At 43.2% G+C, this 25,275-nt stretch overlaps 1 protein-coding gene across 2 annotated transcripts in view; it reads right to left on the reverse strand.

Annotated features, from left to right (window-relative positions):
• Positions 1–25,275, reverse strand: part of IFNGR1 (interferon gamma receptor 1) — a 51,305-nt gene that overhangs the window by 6,367 nt on the left and 19,663 nt on the right. Inside the window, exons 3-6 of one of the 2 annotated variants that reach the window (XM_056566647.1) lie at positions 12,409–12,447; positions 10,578–10,744; positions 5,374–5,531; positions 1,610–1,763 (exon numbers count right to left, since the gene is read on the reverse strand). In XM_056566647.1, coding sequence (XP_056422622.1) covers positions 1,610–1,763; positions 5,374–5,531; positions 10,578–10,744; positions 12,409–12,447 — 518 coding nt within the window. The remainder of the gene's footprint in view (positions 1–1,609; positions 1,764–5,373; positions 5,532–10,577; positions 10,745–12,408; positions 12,448–25,275) is intronic. The other variant, XM_056566648.1, reaches the window with a different exon arrangement.

Here is a 25,275-nt window from a genome sequence, read left to right on the forward strand (position 1 = left end):
GTCTTTACCAAGCATGTGCACTGCTGTATTATTTCAGTAAGTAATGCGGGAACAGCGTTCTTGGTCTAAGCTGCGAGTCTGTGATAAGAATGGAAAGACATGCACATCTGGGAAAGCTCTTGTGAACAGAGCTGAGGTAGAGGAAGGGGAGATGTTGCCAGGGAATGTACTCAGGACTGCAGAATAGCGCAGCAACCACAGGGGACTAAAGACTGACTCTCGTGTCTGCTGAATAAGAGCACGGCCTGAGAAAGGGATGAGCCCTGGAAACAAAAACACTGATCATATGATAAATTATACCCTGTTCTGATGAATTAGGAATCCTGGAAGTGCACTCTTTATAATGTATCAGCATTAAGAAGTAATGCATGTAGACATTATTTACAAAGGCAAAATAACACATGAGCACACACTACAGTTACAAGCTTTCCCAAATCTGCAAATAGCTTTTGGGGCATATTCACATGTGGCTGCAGTTCCATTGTGGCTTTACCTAATTGACTTTAATAGGAAAGTCAAAATTTACAACAAATCTGCAGCATTCCCATGTGGACTTACCCTTAAACTGTTTTGCTTTACAATAAAATAGGATTTGTATCTAATATGAACATATCTTCTTGTTTGTTCTGGGCCCGTTTATAATACTATCTGAGAAACAGACACCCAGAAACAGTCACTTGATACAATCAATCAGCCTAAAATCCTAATTGTCTGGTTTTTCCCACAGCAACCAATCACAGCTCAACTTTCACTTTACCAGAGCTCGTTTAGATATGAAAGTTGAGCTTTGATTGGTTGCTGTAGGAAAAACCAGACAATTAAGGTTCCAGGCTGATTGATAACTATGGGCCAATGAGAGAGGAATTTACTCAAGTCATTTTGCTCACTTATTCCACTAAAATTTTGCCTTGAATGAAAATGCCATTGGCTTTAATGGTCTTTCTGCGAGTGGAATTCCAACACTGAATTTTATTCTGCCAGAATGAACATATTCTTCAGGCGGAATCTCATTAAGGTCAAATTAGACAAATTAGAGCATTGTGACGTAACGGCTCTGCCCCCGTGTGACATCACGCTCCGCCCCCTCAATGCAAGCCTATGGGAGGGGGCATGACAGCCTCCCATAGGCTTGCATTGAGGGGGCGGAGCGTGATGTCACACGGGGGTGGAGCCGTGACGTCACAATGCTCCGTCCCCATGATCACCAGTAATCCCTGCGGGAGCGAACACGCTCCGGGGACTGATTCTAACGGGGTGCTGTGTGCAAGATCACGGGGGTCCCCAGCGATCAGGCATCTTATCCCCTATCCTTTGGATAGGGGATAAGATGTCTTAGTGCCAGAGTACCCCTTTAATACAGAAAATACAGAAAAACGTATCCCTTATTCAAAGGATAGGAAATTAGTTTTAGATTTCCGACCGCTGGGATGTGGGGGACATGAATCTCTATGGGAGAGCTATTCGGTCATCTCCAACTCTCCAGTACATGGAAAGGGCGTGTTGGCCGCCACTTCTTTTGGAGTCGACACGCTCCGTTCCTGCTTTTAATGCACAATATATCTCCTTTAATATTACATTTTAATAGAAGCATTGCAAAGTCATAGCTTACCATTTGCAGGAGGAATAATATCTATGCAGATTTCTTTGGATTTTTCTATAGTCATAGGGTCGATCGATTTACCTTGTGCCGAAAAACAATATGTATTTTGGTTTGAAATTAAAATACTGGCGCTGCATCCAAAACGATCACATTCATCTGTTTCCTGGGGCAAAAAAAAACCAAAAACAAATATTCATTACTCATTAAACACTATAAACAACACAATAAATGATATGGTATGACCCTTTCCCTACTGTCTGTAATATACAAGAACATATACCTGAATGAAGCTCAGCTGGTAATGTCACTCACTAGAGTCTACTTCTCCCCTGTATTAAAAAACTGTGAGCTGGAACAGGTCATTTAAAGGTTGGATCCTAGAATGGGCCTCATTTATATATATATATATATATATATATAATAAAAAAAAACGGTCTAAAAAAGTTATTTCCCAGAAACAGCTTTCATTTTATCAGAACAAAGGGCAGCTCTTGCTCTTAAGCAGCAAAGTGCAGTGGGGGAGATTTATCAAAACCTGTGAAGGAGGAAAAGTTGACCAGTTACCCATAGCAACCAGATTGTGTTTTTTTATTTTACTTTATTTTTCCTTTAGGGTGTGTTCAAACGTGCATATTTTTTGCTGCAGATCTGGAGCAAAAATACGCATGTGTGAACACACCCTTAGGGTACCTTCACTTGGGAGCGCATCCACAGCATATTTGACACAGCGGATGCGCTGCTGGCACACACAGAGTTACAGCAGAGTGAGCTCCCTGCTGCTGCTGTAGCTCTGTGTGTCCACTCGTGACTAACACACAGAGCTACGGCAGCAGCAGCTTCAATGGCCAGCAAAATCTGCTGAAGTAGATCTGCAGCAGAAAATACGCCTGTGTGAATGTACCTCTAGACAGTTTTAATTAATGAGGCCAAATTAGATTAAGAAGAACCTGTCAGGTCCCCAGGGAGTCTGAATGCTGCATGCTTTCAAGTCATAGGGGGAAGGATTTTTGGAACAGTGGATGTGCAAATGAAAAATTACATTTTTCATTTTCACGGACCACTGTTCCAAAAATCTGTCAGACACCTGTGGGGCGTAAATGCTCACTGTACCCCTTATTACATTACATGAGGGTTGAAGTTTCCAAAATGGGGTCACATGTGGGGGGGTTCCATTGTTCTGGCACCATGGGGGCTTTCTAAACACATGTGGCCTTCAATACCGGACAAATTTTCTCTCCAAAAGCCCAATGGCGCTCCTTCTCTTCTGTGCATCGTAGTTCGCCCACAGAGCACTTAACGTCAACACATGGGGTATTTATATACTCAGAAAAAATGGGAAAATGAAAAATTTAGGGTAACACCAGCATTTTAGTGAGAGAATTTTTTTTTCTTCATTGTCCCATCCAACTTTAACGAAAAGTCGTCAAACACCTGTGGGGTGTAAAAGCTCACTATACCCCTTGTTACATTCTGTGAGGGGTGTAGTTTCCAAATTAGGGTCACACGTGGGTATTTATTTTTTTGCGTTTATGTCAGTAAAATCAGCCACCCATGTGCAAATCACCAATTTGGGCCTCAAATGTACATAGTGAAGCTCTCACTCCTGAGCCTTGTTGTGCGCCCGCAGAGGATTTTACGCCCACAAATGGGGTATTTCCGTACTTACTTTACCTTTTACCTCTTGTGAAAATGAAGAGTATGGGGCAACACCAGCATGTTAGTGTATAAAAAGATAATTTTTTTACACAAACATGCTGGTGTAGACCCCAACTTTTCCTTTTCATATGGGGAAAAAGGAAAAAAGCCCCCCAAAATGTGTAAAGCAATTGCTACCAAATACGGAAATATCCCATATGTGGCCCTAAACTGTTTCCTTTAAAGGGGGACTCTGGTGGAATACTTTTTTTTTTTTTTTTTTTTACATGAACTGGTGCATAACTGGTGAAAGTTAAACAGATTTGTAAATTACTCTATTAAAAAGTCTTAACCCTTCCAGTACTTTTTAGTAGCTGTTTGCTACAGAGGAAAATCTTTATTTTTTTTAATTTCTTTTGTGTGTTGTCCACAGTGCTCTCTGGTGACACCTGATGCCCGTATCAGGAACTGTCCAGAGCAGGAGAAAATCCCCATAGCAAACCTATGCTGCTCTGGACAGTTCCTGACACGGACAGAGGTGTCAGTAGAGAGCACTGTGGACAAGACAAAAAGGAAATTCAAAAAGTAAAGAATTTCCTCTGTAGCATACAGCTGCTAAAAAGTACTAAAAGGATTAAGATTTTTTGATAGAAGTAATTTACAAATCTGTTTTACTTTGTGGCACCAGTTCATAAAAAAGTTCATCACCGGAGTACCCCTTTAAATAAGACAGGGCCCAGAAGTGAGAGAGCACCATGCGCATTTGAGGCCTAAATTAGGGATTTGCATAGGGCTGGACTCGGATGCAAGCGTTACAATTGGCTCCACTATCAAAAATATTCTAAGCCAGTGATTTCCAAACATGGTGCCTCCAGCTGTTGCTAAATTTCCAGTATGCCTGGACAGTCAATGGCTGTCCGGAAATGCTGGGAGTTGTTGTTTTGCAACAGCTGGAGGATCCGTTTTGGAAACACCTCTGTACGATATACTTTTAATTTTTATTGGGGGGGGCAGTGTAAGGGGGGTGAATATATAGTGTTTTACCCTTTATTATATGTGTAGTGTAGTGTTTTTAGGGTACATTCACACAGGTGGGTTTACTGTGAATTTCCCGCTAGGAGTTTGAGCTGCGGCAGAAAATTTGCCACAGCTGAAACTTGAAGCAGGAAACTCACTGTACATTCACATGGGGGCAAACCTTCAGCTGTTGCAAAACTACAACTTCCAGCATGCACTGACAGACTGTGCATGCTGGGAGTTGTACTTTTGCAACAGCTGGAGGAACACTGGTTGGAAAACCTTCAGTTAGGTTCTGTTACCTAACTCAGTATTTTCCAACCAGTGTGCCTCCAGCTGTTGCAAAACTACAACTCCCAGCATGTACTGATCGTCAAAGGATATGCTAGGAGTTGTAGTTCTGCAACAACTGGAGGCACGCAACCACAACTCCCAGCCTTTTGCTGTTCGTGCATGCTGGGAGTTGTAGTTTTGAAAGATTTTGAGACCCGTATGAGCCGGAATCGTCTCAGGAACCCCCTCGGCAATGTGCCGGGATGACTACTGAATGATTTCAGCAGGCATCCCGGTCCAGTCCCCGACCGGCTAGCAGCGGGGACCGAAAATTCCACAGCCGTAACTGTACGCCCTGCATCCTTATGTATCAACTAGCTCCAGAAAGTTAAATAGATTTGTAAATTTGAAAAATCTTAATCCTTCCAATAATTATCAGCTGCTGAAGCGGAGTTGTTCTTTCCTGTCTGGCAACAGTGCTATCTGCTGACATCTCTGCTTGTCTCGGGAACTGCACAGAGTAGAATTGGTTTGCTATGGGGATTTGCTTCTAATCTGGACAGTTCCCGAGACAGGTGTCATCAGAGAGCACTTAGACAGAAAAGAACAATTCAACTTCAGCAGCTCATAAGTACTGAAAGGATTACAATTTTTTTATAGAAGTAATTTACAAATCTGTTTAACTTTCTGGAGCCAGTTGATACATAAAAAAAAAGTTTTTTCCTGGATAACCCCTTTAAGGAGTCAGGATGCAGGGCGTACGCATACGCCCTGTGTCCTGAGGAGGTTAAGCAGTCTTGAACTTGCTTTAAATATACATAAACATACTCATTTCTAGTAAATTATACCTTTGTTTCATTTCCATAATGAATGTCATATGTAAGGTCTTCTAAGTAGTCTCCTACATTAATTTCTCCAGTAATGGGTGGTACACGTGGGTACCAAACATCAACAATTAGAAATTTTCCTTCAACCGATGCGTTTAGTCCAGGAGGTCCAATAATACCTTAACAAAAAAAAATATATTAGTAACGTATAATTAAAAATTCCTACTGCTTTCCTAACAGCCAATCAGCAGTAAAAATTCCTGTAAGAAAGAAAATACCAATAAATTACTGTGCTTCCTTGTCCTTTTAAATACTATAAAAACTGATCAGTTGCTATAGCTATGGGCCTCATTCCCATGCAGTCACCAATGGTGGCTTTGGCTGCATACGTTCAACAGCCATTAACCCCTTAAGGACCAGGCTATTTATGGCCTTTAAAAGCATCACCATTGCATCATTTTATTCAGGAAAAAAACAAAACAAAAAAAACTTCCATTTAGACTTAAAGGAAATCTGTCGGTACTCACCTTGACCAGTTCCGTGGCAGGGATCTACGATAATCTCCTCAGTTTGCTTCGCTCTGGGCACCCAGATTGGGGCACGGGCGGAGATTACTGACGTTACCACTGCTGCGAGACCCCGCAGAGAGCAGCAGCGGCTTGGGGCATGGTCGGAGCTTAGTGACGTCACCGCTGCTGCTCCCTGCTGGGTCCCCTGAGAGAGAACAGCAGCGGTGACGTCACTAAGCTCTGCCCGTGCCCCAAGCCGGGTGACCGGAGAGGAGCTAATGGAGGAGATTACCGAAGACCCCCGCCACGGAACAGGACAAGGTGAGTACTGTTGTCATCAGTATCACCTGCACTATCTGTCGGTATCGACAGGTTAGTGCAGGTGACACTGGTGACAGATTTCCTTTAAAGGGAATCTCCAGCCAAAACTAACTTATCCCCTATCCCAGCGGTCGGACTCTTGCGATCAGCAATTTATCCCCTATAGGGGATAAGTTAGTGTTGGCTGGAGTTCTCCTTTAATTCTATTTATTGCTGGGGATACATTGGTTGTATTGTTATATATGCATTTCAGAGAAATCATAGTTTGAAAACAAGCTGGTGATGCAACTTCAAGTAAAAATGGTGGTCCAATAGGCTTCTCCCAAACCCACTGGGCTTGATAGACAGATCCCTCTTTATTGTTATTCTAAAGGTTATGACAGGGAAAAGACTACTGAAAAGTGATCACTAAATAACGGGAAAAGCCAGCTTATCAATAGTCTTAATGGCAACTATTATATTGCAAGATTTCAGCAAACACATTAGATTTAAGGGTATGTTCACACTACGGATTGTGAACGGAATCTCTGCTTGCAGAATTCCACGAGCGGCACTGTGCCGTCACCATTGATGGCTATGCAGTGTTCGCGGACTTCCGTGCAAAGAATGAACATGTTCTTTCTTTGCTCAGAACAATTTCAGTGACAGAATTGTCCGCCACTGAAATTCCGCAGTGTGAACGGGTCTCACGGAAACCCATTCACACTGATGTTTATGTTCTCAGCGCGTAATTCCGTTCACTGAATTCCGCGGGAATTACGTTGTGTGAACATACCCTGAAGGGTACTCCGGTGGAATTTTTTTCTTTTTTAATCAACTGGTGCCAGAAAGTTAAACAGATTTGTAAATTGCTTCTATTAAAAAATCTTAATCCTTCCAGTACCTATTAGTGGCTATATACTACAGAGGAAATTATTTTCTTTTTGGATTTCTTTTCTGTCTGTCCACAGTGCTTTCTGCTGACACTTCTGTCCATGTCAGGAACTGTCCAGAGCAGGAGAAAATCACCATAGCAAACATATGCTGCTCTGGACAGTTCCTAAAATGGACAGAGGTGTCAGAAGAGAGCACTGTGGACAGAAAGAAATCCAAAAAGAAAAGAATTTCCTCTGTAGCATACAGCTGCTAAAAAGTACTAAAAGGATTAAGATTTTTTAATAGAAGTAATTTACAAATCTGTTTAACTTTCTGGCACCAGTTCATTTGAAAAACAAAAAAGTTTTCCACCGAAGTACCCCTTTACACTGCTTGGAGATTGTCTTCCAACCTTTTACCTTTAACATGCTTGCCTATAATTTTCTTTCTAGTCTACTGACACAACTCTTTCATTGGATTTCTATGGTCCATACCATGATACCAAACAACACAATGAATACTTTTCACCCATTAAGAGTACATTCACACAGGCGGGTAACCCACAAGTTTTCAGCAGTGGGTTTGTTTCCTGCTGAAGATTTTCCGCAGTGGAATCTCCGCAGCTGGAAATCTGCAGAACATTACATTGACTTCAATGGGGTCTGCTGCAGATATTATACCGCAGGAAACTCACCTGTGTGAAATGTACCCTAAATGCATCCTATTGGGCTCAACCTTAGGAAGGGCTTGATAGGTAAATATGTAAACAAAACATGAGGGCCCTTGTTAGGGCCCAATATCACATGATAGCCCCTCCGTCTGCAAAAGTTCTTAGATACTGTGGTCTCTACTGACGGCGGCATCTATAATGTTTCGTAGTAGATTAAGTGTAAGGTTATGTTCCCCCACAGTAGTTTGGGCAATTTTTTTTAAGCTCCAAACAGCTGAAAAAATGGACCAACAGCACAACATGGCTTAAAAAAAAAAAAAAAAACATGGCCTCAGAGTTAGCTTCAAATCTAACCACTGCATTTCATCTCTAACATACAGATGACACTGTGCTGAACTGTGGATGGTACAGGCACAGCTCATGAACCAAATATCATATATATTAGAGGGGTATAATACAACACTGTGGGTGTCTTGTGTAACGTGTAAGCTGGAGGCTCTAATTTACCCAGACACAGTCCATAGTCAAAGTAAAAACATGTACAAGAGAAATTGTCTCTACCAAGAAAACTTATTTGTTCCATTAAAGGGCTTATCCACCATAAGGAGATTTTAGTACGTACCTGGCAGGCAGTAATGGACATGCTTAGGAATTATCTGCGCTTGTCTTGGGGCTAAATGGCTATGTTGTGAGATTACCATAACACTGTGGCTAGCTGTTTGTGAACTTCCTGTTTGACTTTTCTTTTTTTGACTACAAATCCCACAATTCCATCTTCCTCCCTCCCACACATCAGCCACCCCACCCATTGAAACATAAATGAGCTGCATCCATTCAAATCAGGGTGCCTACAGCTGTTGCAGATTGCTCTCTCTCCCACCAAGCGATCCCTCCACCCATTGAAGCAGACAGGCTCCCTGTCATCAGCTGACTAGTGAGTCAGGTCTCGGCCGCATTGCAAGCTGGGAAAAATCTGAGACAACAGTCATTTTGTATACTGGTAAAAATAAATATTGGGGTGAAAATCACAGAAGAATTGTGAGACGACAGTCACACACAGGTGCAGACACTATATTATGAACTACACTAACTTTACAGTCCCTGTAGCATAGTCAAATAAAAAAAATCCTGGAATACCCCTTTAATATACAGTGTTCCAGTATCATAATAGCCCAGGTGAAGTCAGCAGCTTCCTACTCCAGGCACTTTCTCATGGGTATTTTTTGTTCACTCCATTGAGGAGCCTCTCTTTCCAGCCTGTATTACTGCATTCACTGCAAACAAGACAAAGTGGCTCACACCTCCGTGATACTTGTAAGACTGTACATTAACAGAACAAAGAAGTTTTCTTGATAAAGACACAAGCATTAAGCAATTTCTCTTGAAGGTGTTTTTACTTTCAATACAGCTCATGAACCTGCACCATCCCAAGGCTGGGTTTACACCGTGTTAAAGGGAAACTGACAGCAGGTTAACCTGCACTAAACTTAACAAACAGGGTTAAGGGTTATAGTACAGGTGAACCAGATTACAATGAAGTATTACTTAACTGGATCCGCAGTCCGTTTCTGGAGTTACCAATGTATTAGCCTGCATAACTATTCTGGAAACAGTCAGGACCGGGCATACAGAGCTTCCCTGCCTCCATCCCCTCCTGGACCCCTTCACCCATGTGAGTGTAAGGGTGGGCGAGCCTATCCTTGTGGACGGGATTAAGGCAGGGAAGTGGGGTATTGCACAAAGCCATTTTATTAAATAAGCAATGCCAGTTAAAATAACAGGTATCTCCGGAACCAGACCATGGATCAAGGTAATGGATACCTCATTGTAATCAGATTCACCTGCACTATAACCCTGTGTATTGGGTTTAGTGCGGGTGAACCTGCTGTCAGCTTTCCTTTAAGCATCGTCCAGCTGGCTCAGTTTAACACAAGTGCTGGAGAAAGTTTTGATCCCTTATGGTTTGGGTGTTCAGACCCCCACTGATTGTTAGAGTGCTTTATTCCCTGGGTTGCTATACTCCCCTTCTCACTGCATAAGATAGACTCCATAGACTTTCAACTGAACTAATTTCCCGCAGCAAGGCAGGGAGTAAAATCGCTCAGCGGTCCGATCTCCCATGTCTATGTAATGATTAGTTGGGGTCTTAACACACAGATCCCAACTAATGAAAACATTTGCCAGGTCTGTGCAACATGTTCAAAAGTATTTTTTTTTTTTTATGTGACTGGGACACTTAAAAGGCCTGTGCAGCATTGATCCCAACCCCCCGCAAAATGTCCATGTGAACTGTTTAGCATGCTACAAAATTATTTAATGTAAAAGAAGCTGAAATACATCAGGGCATGTGAATGTGTTTGAGAAACCCAAAGATCCTTCATAGAAAGACACTAGTATTATAGTAGGCTGAAGACTGAATTGGGACCAGGATCTCAAAATAAAATATTAACATTAAATATTTCTAACATCCCCTTTAATTTTTCTATTCATTATGACCTGTGGACAAGTGGATAAGTGCCCATTTGCAGAACATTTAGGAGTGGCTGCTGCGCTTACCCAGTTAGGGTGTGTTCACAAGTGCATTAATTGTTGAAATGGAAACACTGCTAAGTTCCTCGTTAAAACCATGCAGTTTTCCTGTCTCCCAATGACTTGAATAGGAGATGGTGAACTGTACGAAAATGTTTAAATCAATGGAATCTTCAGGTAAAGCCAAACCCCCCACCCCCACCATGACTGTGGCTCAGAGAAAGTCGTGCTGTACGTGGATAAAGTTTTCACCCATGTGTACACACTCTTATGGCTACAGCATGTCTGCGAATGTCCAAAAGAGGACCAATTGTCCAAACCTCATCATTACAGTTACTTACCGTCATTAATTAAGTAGAATTCAGTTTGTGCGTATTCACTCACTTCAGAGCCTACAGAAGCCTTCACTTGCACAGTATAATAATCATAAGGATCAATAATAATTTTGGAAAGATCACAGTAATTCGACGAAATGTTCCTACAAGTCTCTAAAACTGTCCAGGGATTTCTGAAATACAAACAAAATGTTAGAAAATATTCTTATGTTCTTCACAGGTTAATAGTTGGTTCCATCTTAAAGGGGTACTCCACTAGAGAATTTTTTTTTTTTTTTTTTAAATCAACTGGTGCCAGAAAGTTAAAAAGATTTGTAAATTACTTCTATTTAAAAATACTTCCTGTACTTATCATCTGTTGTATCTTCCAGAGGAAGTTTTTTTCTTTTTGTATTTCCTTTCTGTCTGACCACAGTGCTCTCTGCTGACACCTCTGTCAGTATCAGGAACCGTCCAGTGCAGGAGAGGTTTCCTGTGGGGATTTGCTCCTCCTGCGGACAGTTCCTAAAATGGACAGAGGTGTCAGCAGAGGGCACTGTGGTCAGACAGAAAGGAAATTCAAAAAGAAGAGGACTTCCTGCAAATCATACAGCAGCTGATAAGTACTGGAAGGATTAAGATTTTTAAATAGAAGTCATTTACAAATCTGTTTAACTTGCTGGCACCAGGTGATTTAAAAAAAAAAAATTCCAGGGGAGTTCCCCTTTAATCATACTTAAACAAACAACGTGCACAGTATAAAAGGTATGTTTCCTTTCCCTTTATTCATGCTATGGTGCAAAAACAACCACGCATTAAGGCTGCATCATATAATTGCAATCAAATAGCGATAATTGCGGATTGCAATATGTTGATTTAGCCTTTCCCAAAATTTAGCGATTATCTAAGCAATACTGGAAGAAACAGAGGGCCGCGCTGCTCTAAGTCGTTTAGCTTAGCTCCCGAGCAGCATGGCCCGACGACTTTAGTGTGCGTTTTACTGTTTCTCCTCCCAGCAGTGCCTAGCGCTGGGTGCTGTTAAAATTCCGTGCGGAATGACTGCAAAGCGAGCTCAGGAGCTGAGCTTGCTTCATAGTGGCTAATGCCGGACATCCTTGATCAGTGTGATGTCCGGCATTAACCGTTTAGACGCCATGATCAAAGTTGATTGCAGCGTCTAAAATCCCGTAGCAAGTGCTGGTAGCCCAGTGGAGCTCATGGGACACCCGTGGCAAAATGCCGCCGGGTCCCAATCAGCTGAGAGGATGGGTGGAGGGTTCCTACCTGCCTTCTTCCCGTCCAATAGGCACTCCAAGAATGCAAGCAGCCTCAGCAGCCTGTAGTAATGTAGCGCCGATAGCATTGATCAATGCTATGCTATGGGCTTCTATGGCACAGCACTGATCTTTGTCTGCAATCACAAGACTGCAAGAAATAGTCCTCATAAGGCAGTGTTTTCCTAACAGTGTGTCTCCAGCTGTTGCAAAACTACAACTCCCAGAATGCCTGGACAGCCTTTGGCTGTACGGGCATGCTGGAAGAAGAATGTAGAACTGCAACAACTGGAGACACCTTTGGAAAACAAAAAAAATGATAATAATGTAAAATAATAATAATGCAATAAAATCCTTAAGTGGCTTTGAGCTGCGCTTGCCTCAGAGCAGCGAGTGTCGTCTACTAACAGTAGCCTCGCACTCACTGCTTATGCCGGGCAGCAGCGATCCCGACTCAGCATCTAAAGTAAACATGCTGGCAGCTCAGTAAAGCTTTCTGATTTTTAATCACATCACATATTGGAAAAAAATGTATAAAAAGCAATCAAAAAGTACAATCAAAACAAACATGGTACCGATACAACCTACAGATTATGGTGCAAAAAATGAGTCCTGATACATCCCTGTATAAGGAAAAATACAAAAAGTTTTAGGGGTCAGAAAATGACAATTTAATGCATACCAATTTTGTTTAAAAAAATTTAGCATTTTTTTTAAAATAGAACAATAATAGAAAAACTATATGAATTGGGTATAATTTTAATCACATTTACCTACAGAAAAAATATAATGTATAATTTTTACCATAACGTACACTGCGTAAAAACCAAACCCCCCAAAAGTTTCAAAATTGCAGTTTTCTAAAAAATTTCTGCCTGCAAATAATGATTTTCTGGTTGCGCAGTACATCTTATGGTAAAATGAAAAAGGTCAATACGAAGTACAATTGTTTGCACAAAACATAAGCCCTCATATGGGCCCTTAGGTGAAAAAATAAAAGAGCTATGGATTTTAAAAGGAAAGGAGGAAAAAACTAAAAATGCAAAGATGAAAATTGTCCAAGTCCTTAACCCCTTAAGGACTCAGCCCATTTTGGTTTTAAGGACAATTTTATTTTTACGTTTTTGTTTTTTCCTCCTCGCCTTCAAAAAATCATAACTTTTATATTTTCATCCACAGACTAGTATGAGGGCTTGTTTTTTGCGCAACCAGTTGTCCGTTGTAATGCCATCATTCACTTTACCATAAAATGTATGGCGCTACCAAAAAAATACTATTTGTGTGGGGAAATTAAAAAGAAAACCAAAACAAGTTTTGGAAGGTTTCGTTTTCACGCTGTACAATTTACGGTAAAAATGATTAAAACGATACCCATGATAACATACTTTTCTATTACTGTTGCGCTTTAAAAAAAAATCGCAAACTGTTTAACCAAATTAGTACATTTAAAATCCCCTTATTTTGAAGACCTATAACGTTTTCATTTTTCCGTATAAGCGGCGGTATGAGGGCTCATTTTTTGTGCATGATCTGTACTTTTTATTGATACCATATTTGCTTCTATAAAACGTAATACATTTTTAATAATTTTTTTGGGAATAAAATGTTATAAAAAAGCATCTATCTTGGATTTTTATTTTTTTTTACGTTCACGCCGTTTACCATACAGTATCATTAACATTTTATTTTAATAGTTGGGATATTTACGCATGCGGCGATACCAAATATGTATATAAAATATATATTTTTTTTACACTTTTTGGGGGTGAAATAGGGAAAATGGGACAATTTACGTTTTTATTGGGGAGGGGGTTTTTCAAATTTTTTTATTACTTTTTTTACTTTTATTTTTACAATCTTATAGTCCCCATAGGGGACTATTTATAGCAATCATTCGATTGCTAATACTGTTCAGTGCTATGTATAGAACATAGCACTGCTCAGTATTATCGGTCATCTTCTGCTCTGGTCTGCTCGATCGAAGACCCGAGGAAGGCAGCGGAGGCCGGTGAGGGGACCTCCGGCTGCCATGCTGGATGATCGGATCGTCACAGCAGCACTGCGGGCGATCCGATCATCCATTTTAGTGTCTGCAATGCTGCAGATGCCATGATCTGTATTGATCACGGCATCTGAGGGGTTTGAGGAGATCGCGCGGATGTCCGCCATTACCGGCGGGTCCCCGGCTGCTATCAGCAGCCGGGACCTGCCGCGCATCACCAGAGCATAGCTCCGATGCTCGCGGTTATGTATAGGACGTAAATGCATGTCCTGGCGCATTAAGTACCAGCTCACCAGGATGTACATTTACGTCCGGCGCCGTTAAGGGGATACTCCGCCCCTAAACATCTTATCCCCTATTTAAAGGATAAGATGTCTGATTGTGGGAGTCCTGCAGCTGGGGACCCCCGTGATCTCGGCTGCGGCACCTCAGACTTCCGGTGCAGGGAGAAAACTTCGCTCCGTGCAGGATGACTGGTGATGTGGAGGCTTGTGACGTCACAGCCATGCCCCCCTAAATGCAAGTCTATGGAAGGGGGCGTGGCCATGACGTCACGTTACATTGAGGGGGTGTGGCCGTGCCGTCAGGAGCCTCTGGCCCTAATTTTTTGATTCGCTGTAGATACTGTGGTAAAATTAATGATGCCAATACAAAGTACAATTGTTGGGGCATTATACAAGCCTCATATGGGTCTGTAGATGAAAAATTATTAGAGCTATGGCTATAAGAAGGTGAGGAGGGAGAAGACAACCCCCCCCCCCCCTTCTGGTCCTAAAGGGAATTCACTTACTCCTATAGCTCTCTCCTACACGGCTGTGCTGTACAATAGAAAGTAATACACTGGATAGTAATACACCGGAGAGCAAACTTATTATAACAGGTGAGGCACATTTTATGTTCGGTCAATGAACATGAAATTGGAAGGGGGGGGAGGGGGTAGATATATGAAATTAGGGGTTTTGGCATGAAATTGGGAGGGGGATATTTTACCATTTAAATATTACATGGCAATCGCATACTGAAATCGCAATATTTACCTCCATAATCACAATCGCACATTTTCGCCAAATTGTACGGCCCTACTATGCATCATTCTAAAATTCTGTGAAGCATCTGCAGATTTCACTTTGGATATTCATTTTGAATATCTTAATTCTCGGTGATGAAGCCAATTTTTACTTTAAGGACCAGGCCATTTTTTGCAAATCATTAAAGCATTAATAACTCTGGGATGCTTTAACTGATGAATTTGATTCAGAGACTGTTTTTTCGTGACATATTCTACTTTATGTTAGTGGTAAATTTTCGTCGATACTTGCATCATTTCTTGGTGAAAAAAATCCCAAATTTCATGAAAAATTTGAAAATGTAGCATTTTTATAACTTTGAAGCTCTCTGCTTGTAAGGAAAATTGACATTCCAAATAAATTATATATTGATTCACATATACAATATGTCTACTTTATGTTTGCATCATAAAGTTGACATGGTTTTACTTTTTAAAGACATTAGAGGGCTTCAAAGTTTAGCAGCAATTTTCCAATTTTCACAAAAATTTAAAAATTAGAAATTTTTAGGGATCAGTTCAGGTTTGAAGTGAATTTGAGGGTCTTTATGTTCGAAATACCCCATAATAGACCCCATTATGAAAACTGCACCGCTTAAAGTATTCAAAATGACATTCAGAAAGTTTGTTAACCCTTTAGGTGTTTCACAGAAATAGAAACAAGGTGGAGGAGAAGATTTAAGATCTTCATTTTTTACACTGACATGTTCTTGTAGACCCTTTTTTTTCTTTTTTACAAGGCGTAAAAGGAGAAAAAGCCACCAAAATGTGTAACCTAATTTCTCTCGAGTAAGGAAATACCTCATATGTGGATTTGAAGTGCTCTGTGTGTGCACTGGAGGGCTCAGAAGGGAAGGAGCGACATTGGGCTTTTGGAGAGAGAATTTTACTGAAATGGTTTTTGGGGGCATGTCACATTTAGGAAGCCCCCTTGGTGCCAATACAGCAAAAAAAAAAAAAAAACACATGGCACACTATTTGGGAAACTACATGCCTCAAGGAACGTAACAAGGGGTATGAGCCTTAACCCCTTAAGGACACATGACGTTCTCATACGTCTCCATTTCCGAGTCCTTAAGGACACATGACGTATGAGAACGTCATGTGTTTTACCGGCCCCCCGCAACCATCTGGAGCGGAGCCGGTCCCCGATGCCTGCTGAAATCGTTCAGCAGGCATCGGGGCATATCGCCCAGGGGGGTCATTATGACCCCCCCATGTCGGCGATGGCCGCAGATCGCTGGACAATTCAGTCCAGCGATCTGCGGCGGATTCCGGGTCAATCGGGTCTCCAGTGACCCGGTGACCCGGAATTATTGGCTGATCGGGGCCGTCAGAGACGGCCCCGAACAGCCAGAGCCTGCAGGGGTGAGGTGGCACTGGTGCCACCTCACGATCGCCCTGATTCGTCGGCCGGATTACCGGCCGACCAATCAGGGCGTCTGCTGCGGGTGTCACTCCCGCAACCCGCTCCGCCCCTCTTCCGGAGGACGTGAGCGGGTGCGGGACGTGCACCCCGGGTGCTGGGGACCCCGATCCCCGGCGCCCCTGTTGGGATCGGGGCCCCAGGAGCAGCGGCGGCGGCGGAGACGACGAGGGACTGACCTGGTGCAGCGAGGATCGTTGGAGGTGAGTGACAGCCTCCTGCTGTTGCTTAGCAACAGCTCCCAGCATGCAAAAAGGGCATGCTGGGAGCTGTAGTTATGCAACAGCAGGAGGCAGACCACCACAACTCCCAGCATGCCCTTATGGGCATGCTGGGACTTGTAGTTTTGCAACAGCTGGAGGCACATTCTTTCTATGGAAAAGTGCACCTTCAGCTGTTGTGTAACTACAACTCCCAGCTTGCACAATCAGCTAAAGTGCATGCTGGGAGTTGTAGTGGTGCATCTGGTGGTTGCATAACTACAACTCCCAGCATGCCCGTTGGCTGTCGGTGACTGCTGAGAGTTGTAGTTTTGCAACAGCTGAAGGCACACTGAGTTAAGTAGCAAACCAGTGTGTCTCCAGCTGTTGCATAACTACAATCCCCAGCATCCCCAGCCAAAGTAGTATGCCTCCAGCTGTTGCATAACTACAACACCCAGCATGCCCTTCCGCTGTCCGTACATGCTGGGGGTTGTAGCTTTTGCAACAGCTGAAGGCACACTGGTTGCAAAACACTGAGTTTGTTACCAAACTCGGTGTTTCACAACCAGTGTGCCTCCAGCTGTTGCAAAACTACAACTCCCAGCATGCACTGATAGACCGTACATGCTGGGAGTTGTAGTTTTGCAACAGCTGGATGTTCCCCCCCCCAATGTGAACGTACAGGGTACACTCACATGGGCGGAGGATTACAGTAAGTATCCGGCTGCAAGTTTGAGGTGCGGCAAAATTTCTGCCGCAGCTCAAACTGCCAGCAAGAAACTACTGTGAACCCCCGCCCGTGTGACTGTACCCTAAAAACACTACACTACACTAACACAAAATAAAATAAAAAGTAAAAAACACTACATATACACATACCCCTACACAGCCCCCCTCCCCTCCCCAATAAAAATGAAAAACGTCTGGTACGCCACTGTTTCCAAAACGGAGCCTCCAGCTGTTGCAAAACAACTACTCCCAGTATTGCCAGATAGCCGTTGACTGTCCAGGCATGCTGGGAGTTTTACAACAGCTGGAGGCACCCTGTTTGGGAATCACTGGCGTAGAATACCCCTATGTCCACCCCTATGCAAGTCCCTAATTTAGGCCTCAAATGCGCATGGCGCTCTCACTTTGGAGCCCTGTCGTATTTCAAGGCAACAGTTTAGGGCCACATATGGGGTATCGCCGTACTCGGGAGAAATTTTTTTACATATGCAAAAGTCGTGAAACACCTGTAGGGTATTAAGGTTCAAATTACCCCTTGTTACGTTCCCCGAGGGGTCTAGTTTCCAAAATGGTATGCCATGTGTTTTTTTTTGCTGTTCTGGCACCATAGGGGCTTCCTAAATGCGGCATGCCCCCAGAGCAAAATTTGCTTTCAAAAAGCCAAATGTGACTCCTTCTCTTCTGAGACCTGTAGTGCACCAGCAGAGCACTTTTCACCCCCATGCGAGGTGTTTTCTGTATCGGGAGAAATTGGGCTTCAAATTTTGGGGGGTATTTTCTGCTATTACCCTTTTTAAAAATGTAAAATTTTTGGGAAACCAAGCATTTTAGGTAAAAAAAATATATATTTTTTTTACATATGCAAAAGTCGTGAATCACCTGTGGGGTATTAAGGTTCACTTTACCCCTTGTTACGTTCCCTGAGGGGTCTAGTTTCCAAAATGGTATGCCATGTGTTTTTTTTATCCAAAAATATCCATTTTCCTTACAAGCAGAGAGCTTCAAAGTTAGAAAAATGCTAAATTTTCATTTTTTTCATCAAATTTTGGGATTTTTCACCAAGAAAGGATGCAAGTTACCATAAAATTTTACCACTAAGTTAAAGTAGAATATGTCACGAAAAAACAATCTCGGAATCAGAATGATAACTAAAAGCATTCCAGAGTTATTAATGTTTAAAGTGACAGTGGTCAGAATTGCAAAAAACGCTCCGGTCCTTAAGGTATAAAATGGCCTGGTCCTTAAGGGGTTAAAGGGGGTATTCCAGGAAAAAACTTTTTTTTTTATATCAACTTGCTCCAGAAAGTTCAAAAGATTTGTAAATTACTTCTATTAAAAAAATCTTAATCCTTTCAATAATTATCAGCTGCTGAAGTTGAGTTGTTGATTTCTGTCTGGCAACAGTGCTCTCTGCTGACATCTCTGCTTGTCTCGGGAACTGAGTAGAAGAGGTTTTCTATGGGGATTTGCTTCTAAACTGGGCAGTTCCCGAGACACGTGTCATCAGAGAGCACTTACACAGAAAAGAACAACTCAACTTCAGCAGGTCATAAGTACTGGAAGGATTAATATTTTTTAACAGAAGTAATTTACAAATCTGTTTAACTTTCTGGAGCCAGTTGATATATTAAAAAAAAAAAGTTTCTTCCTGGATAACCCCTTTTAACACCCCACAGGCGATTGACAAATTTTCGCTTAAGTTGGATGTGAAAATGATTTTTTTTACTAAAATGCTGGTGTTACCCCAAATTTTTCATTTTCACAAGGGGTAATAGGAGAAAATGCCCCCCTAAATTTGTAACCCCATTTCTTCTGAGTATGGAAATACCCCATATGTGGATGTAAAGTGCTCTGCGGGTGCACTACAGGGCTCAGAAGAAAAGGAGCACAATTGGGCTTTTGGAGAGAGAATTTGGTTTGAATAGAAGTCAGGCGACATGTGCGTTCACAAAGCCCCCTGTGCTACCAGAACAGTGGATTGTGACCCTATTTCGGAAACTACACCCCTCACGGAATGTAACAAGAGGTGCAGTGAGCATTTTGTGAGCAAATTTTATTTTTCATTTTCATGGACCACTGTACAAAAAAATCTGTGTGACACCTGTGGGGTGTAAATGCTCACTGCACCCCTTGTTACGTTCCATGAGGGGTGTAGTTTTTAAAATGGGGTCACATGTGGGTGTTTTTTTTTGCGTTTATGTCAGAACTGCTGTAACTATCAGCCACCCCTGTGCAAATCACCAGTTTAGGCCTCAAATGTACATAGTGCACTCTCACTCTTGAGCCATGTTGTGTGCCCGCAGAGCATTTTACGTCTGCATGTGGGGAATTTCCGTACTCAGAAGAAATTGCTGAAAAAAGTTGGGGGGTCTTTCCTTTTACCTCTTGTGAGGCAACACCAGCATGTTAGTGTAAAAAATTTCTTTTTTTTTTTCACAATAACATGCTGGTGTAGACCCCAACTTTTCCTTTTCATAGGGGGTAAAAGGAGAATAGGGAAAAACCCCATATGTGGCCCTAAGCTGTTTCCTTGAAATACAACAGGGCTCCAAAGTGAGAGAGCACATGCGCATTTGAGGCCTAAATTAGGGATTTGCATCGGAACAGACCTGGATGCAAGCATTACACTTGCCTTTGCTGCCATATTACACTACGGCAGTGTTTCCCACACAGGGTGCCTCCAGCTGTTGCAAAACTCTCAGCATGCCTGTCCGGCAATACTGAGAGTTGTTATTTTGAAACAGCGGTTTGCAAAACTACAACTCCCAGCATGCACTGACAAACCTATATGCTGTGAGTTGTAGTTTTGCCACAGCTGGAGGCACAATGGTGGGGAAACACTGAGTTAGGTTACAGACTAATTCAGTGTTTCCCCACCAGTGTGCCTCCATCTGTTGCAATACTACAACTCCCAGCATGCCCACCCAGACTGTCCAGGTATGCTGAGTTGTAGTTTTACAACATCTGGAGGGCCACAGTTTGGAGACCACTGCACGGTTGTCTCCAAACTGTGGCCCTCCAGATGTTGTAAAACTACAACTCCCAGCATGCACTGACAGCCGAAGGGCAAGCTGAGAGTTGTAGTTATGCATCAGCTGGAAGGGGCACACAGTTTGGAACCCAGTGTAGTGGTCTCCAAACTGTGTCCCCCCAGATGTTGCAATACTACAACTCCCAGCAAGCCCAGACTGTCTAGGCCTGCTAAGAGTTGTAATTCGGCAACATCTGAAGTCATAGATGTTGCAGAACAACAATGCCCAGCAAGCCTGACTGTCTAGGCATGCTGGGAATTGTAGTTTTGTAACATCTGGAGGGACAGTTTGGAAACCACTGCACCTCCAGGTGTTGCAAAACTACAACTACCAGCATGCCCAGGAATGCTGGGAGTTTTAGTTCTGCAACACCTGAAGGGCCAGATGTTACATAACTACAACTCCCAGCATGCCAAAGGCTTTCTGGGCATGCTTGGAGTTGTAGTTTTTATAACTTTTACAAGGCCGCAGTGAAGATCACTCACCAACGATCTTCACTGTCGCCTGCCGTCTCCACCGCTGCATCACTACCGTCATGGCCGCCGCAGCACCCGATCGGCAGTAAGCTGCCCTGCCGCCCCCGCCACCCCCGGACCTCAGCTCTCAACTTTAACCCTCCCGCCCTCCTCTGGCCATTGGTCGGTCAGTTCTGACTGACCCATAGCAGGGGATAGGAGGAGGTGGCCCCCTTGCCACCTCGCTCCTCTCCATCAGGCTGTCTCTGACAGCCCCGATCATCTTTATTTTCTGGTCGATCGGGTCACCAGAGACCTGATCAGCCCCGAAAAGCCGTGAATCGCCAGTCAGAATTGACCGTCTAATGACCCCCCTAGGCGAGGTGCTGGGATGGCTGCTGATAGATATTAGCAGTCATCCCGTTCCGATCACCACCACGTGTGCAGCAGTGACCGGAATTCCCACGGGCGTACAGGTACGCCCTTGGTCCTTAAAGGGGTACTCCGCCCCTAGACATCTTATCCCCTATCCAAAGGATAGGGGATAAGATGTCTGATCGCGGGGGTCCCGCCACTGGGGACCCCCGGGATCTCTGCTGCAGCACCCCGCTGTCATTACTGCACAGAGCAAACTCGCTCTGTACGTAATGATGGGCAATACAGGGGCCAGAGCATAGTGACGTCACGGCTCCGCCCCTTTGTGACGTCACGGCCCGCACCCTCAATACAAGTCTATGAGAGGGGGCGTGACCTCCAATTGACTTGCATTAAGGGGGCGGGCTGTGAAGTCACAACAGGGGGGCGGAGCCGTGATTTCACAATGCTCCGGCCCCTGTATCGCCCGTCATTACAAATGGAGCGAGTTAGCTCTGTGCAGTAATGACAGCGGGGTGCTGCAGCCGAGATCCCGGGAGTCCCCAACGGCGGGACCCCCGCGATCAGACATCTTATCCCCTATCCTTTTGGATAGGGGATAAGATGTTTAGGGGCTGAGTACCCCTTTAAGTATCAGGGAGCAAGGATGTACCTGTACGCCCTTCGTCCCCAACAGGTAATGCTGTTCACCGACTCTAGAACCCAAATAAACCTTGAAAATGTTATCATTATAACTGGATTCTGCCATCCAATAAAACAGGGATTAGAGTGTACCTGTTGTCAACAAAAACTTTTTATATAATGTAGATAACATCATATGTATATTTGTAATATACATTGGTTAAAAAAAAAAAAAGTGTATATTTTTGGGTGAAAAAATGCTGTCCCTGCAGCAATCGCATGTGTGTCTCTATGAGAAGTCCAAATACAGGAAGTGAGGGCAGGACAAGCAGGGCTCTGTGCAGGCTCCTGGCTTGTCAATCATTCTCATGAGTGAGCCCTTGAGCATGTCACAGGACCTCACTGCACGGAGCCCTGTTTGTCCACCCACACTTCCTGTATTTGGACTCCTCATAGAGACACACAGGCAATTGCAATTGTCCGTGCAGATTAGGCTGAGGACACAGTGGAGGATGTGGAGGTGGAGTCGCACACGGTCACAGGACCAACGGTCTGAGAGCGTGGAGGAGGAAGCGGTGGGACCTGTCCAAGTTGCTGTTGTGGCTGTGCAGGAACCACATGCACCCAGAGGGCCGTAAAGGACATGTTTTGTCCCTTACCATAGTTACAGGCTTGTCCATGAAACATGGACAGGAGATGACTCATGGACAAGGCTGCATGAGCAGACACACCTATCACCTCCCACCAGACAAGGGAGGGACACGCCGCCTTCCCCTGAGAGGGTTTCTAACACAGTCAGCTAATGAAAAGATGTATTTTTATCATAAAAATGGGTGATAAAGGCATAAAAATTACATGGTCATGCTTAGGCACTAAGTAACATATACATTTTTTTTGTGGGATGTGACAGGTATGTTTTAGGCCCTTTGGACACCAAAGCTTCACAGGCTGCCACTGGAGTCCACTTCCACTCCTCCTTGATGACATCACGGAGCTGGTGAATGTAAAAGACCTTGCGCTCCCCACCTTCCATTTGAGGATACCACACAGATGCTCAATAGGGTTTAGGTCTGGAGACATGCTTGGCTAGTCCATCACCTTTACCCTCAGCTTCTTTAGCAAGGCAGTGGTCATCTTGGAGGTGTGTTTGGTGTCGTTTTGTTGCAATACTGCCCTGCGGCCCGGTCTCTGTAGGGAGTGGGTCATGCTCTGCTTTTGTATGTCACAGAACATGTTGGCATTCATAGTTCCCTCAACGAACTGTAACTCATCTGACCAAAGGACATGGTTTAAGTAATCTATGTCCTTAGTGTGCTTGTCTTCAGTAAACTTTTTACAGGCTTTCTTGTAAATCATCTTTCTTCTGGGACAACAACCATGCAGACAACTTTGATGCAGTGTGCAGCGTATGGTATGAGCACTGACAGGCTGACACTCTACATCCGACCCCCCCCCCCCCCCCCCCCGTAGCAATGCTGGCAGTATTCATATCTTTATTTCCCAAAGATAACGTCTGGATATGATGCTGAACATGTGCACTCAACTTATTTGGTTGACCATGACAAGGCCTGGTCTGTGTGGAACCTGTCCTGTAACACCGCTGTGTGATCTTGCCCACTTTGCTGCAGCTCAATTTCAGCGTCTTGGAAATCTTCCTTTAGCTTAGGCCATCTTTATGTAAAGCAATAATTATTTTTCAGATCCTCAGAGTTACTTGCCATAAGGTGCCATGCTGAACTTACAATGGCCAGTATTAGAAAGTGTGAGAGCCATATCATCAAATTTAACCCCTTAAGGACCCAGGACGTATGGGTACGTCCTGGGTCCCGGTCCTGCGATATAACGCGGGGTCACACGGTGACCCCGCATCATATCGCGTCGGGCCTGACGTCATAATGAAGCCGGGACCCCCCTCTAATAGCGCGTGGCTATTAACCCTTTAGCCGCGCGCTCAAAGCTGAGCCGCGGGGCTAAAAACGAAAGTGAAAGTTGCTGGTTAGCTCAGGGAGCTGTTCGGGATCGCCGCGGTATAATCGCGGCATCCCGAACAGCTGTAGCACAGGAGGAAGGTCTCTTACCTTCCTTCCTGCAGTCCGATCGCCGATTGAATGCTTCAAGCCTGAGATCCAGGCTTGAGCATTCAATCGCCGAAAACACTGATTGATCCATTCCTATGGAGATGGATCAATCAGTGTAAAAGATCAGTTAATGCAATGTTATAGCCCCCTATAGGAGCTATAATATTGCATTAAAAAAGTGTAAAAAAATCATTAACCCTTTCAATTATCCCTTCCCCTAATAAAAGTTTGAATCACCCGGCATTTCCAAGAATAAAAAAAACAGTGTAAATAAAAAAACATATGTGGTATCGCCGCGTGCGGAAAAGTCCGAATTATAAAAATATACCACTTTTTAAACCGCATGTTCAATGGCGTACGCGCAAAAAAATTCCAAAAAAAAGTCCAAAATAGCGCATTTTTTAACACTTTTTATACCACAAAAAAGTAAATAAAAAGTGATCAAAAAGTCTGATCAGGACAAAAAGGGTACCGCTAAAAACTTCAGATCACGGCGCAAAAAATGAGCCCTCATAGCGCCCTGAACACAGAAAAATAAAAAAGTTATAGGGGTCAGAAGATGACCATTTTAAACGTATAAATTTTCCTGCATGTATTCATTATTTTTTTCTGAAGTGATACAAAATCAAACCTATACAAGTAGGGTATCATTTTAACCTTATGGACCTACAGAATAAAGATAAGGGATCATTTTTGCCGAAAAACTACTGCGTAAAAACGGAGGCCCCCAAAACTTACAAAAGTGTTTTTTTCATAAATTTTGTCGCACATTGATTTTTTTTCCCGTTTCACCGTAGATTTTTGGGTAAAATGACTAATGTCAGTACAAAGTAGAATTAGTGACGCAAAAAAAATAAGCCATCATATTGAATTTTAGGTGAAAATTTTAAAGAGTTATGATTTTTTTAAGTTAAGGAGGAAAAATTAAAAATGAAAAAACGGAAAAAGCCCGGGTCCTTAAGGGGTTAAGATACCTACTCCCCATTCATACCAGAGACCTTGTCACACTAACAAGTCACATGACACCATGGAAGGAAAACGCTAATTTGGGCCAATTTGGAGAGTTCCACTTAGGAGTGTACTCACTTTTGTTGCCAAAGTGTAGACATTAATGGCTGTGTGTTGAGTTATTTTGAGAGAACCAAACATTAAATACTGTTGTACAGGCTGTGCACTCACTATATTGTAGGGGTATGTTCACACTGAGGAATTGGAGAGGAATTTCCACAAGTAATTCTGCTCGCCTTTTGTTCTTTCTTTCAGGCGGAATCAGCGTTGTTCTCCCATAGAGATCAATGTTATTTATTTTTTTTCAGTCAGAAGCATTACCACGCGGAATTTGCGCAGAATTTGCGCATAAAAAAAAAAAAAAGAGGAGTATTTATCAAACCTGCATTTGAGAACATGAAATCCGCGCAGAAATTGCTGCTAATTCTGAGCGGGAAAAAAACTGTATTTTGGGGT

Source organism: Hyla sarda, chromosome 3 (assembly GCF_029499605.1).
Source record: "Hyla sarda isolate aHylSar1 chromosome 3, aHylSar1.hap1, whole genome shotgun sequence".
Taxonomy (NCBI): domain Eukaryota; kingdom Metazoa; phylum Chordata; class Amphibia; order Anura; family Hylidae; genus Hyla; species Hyla sarda.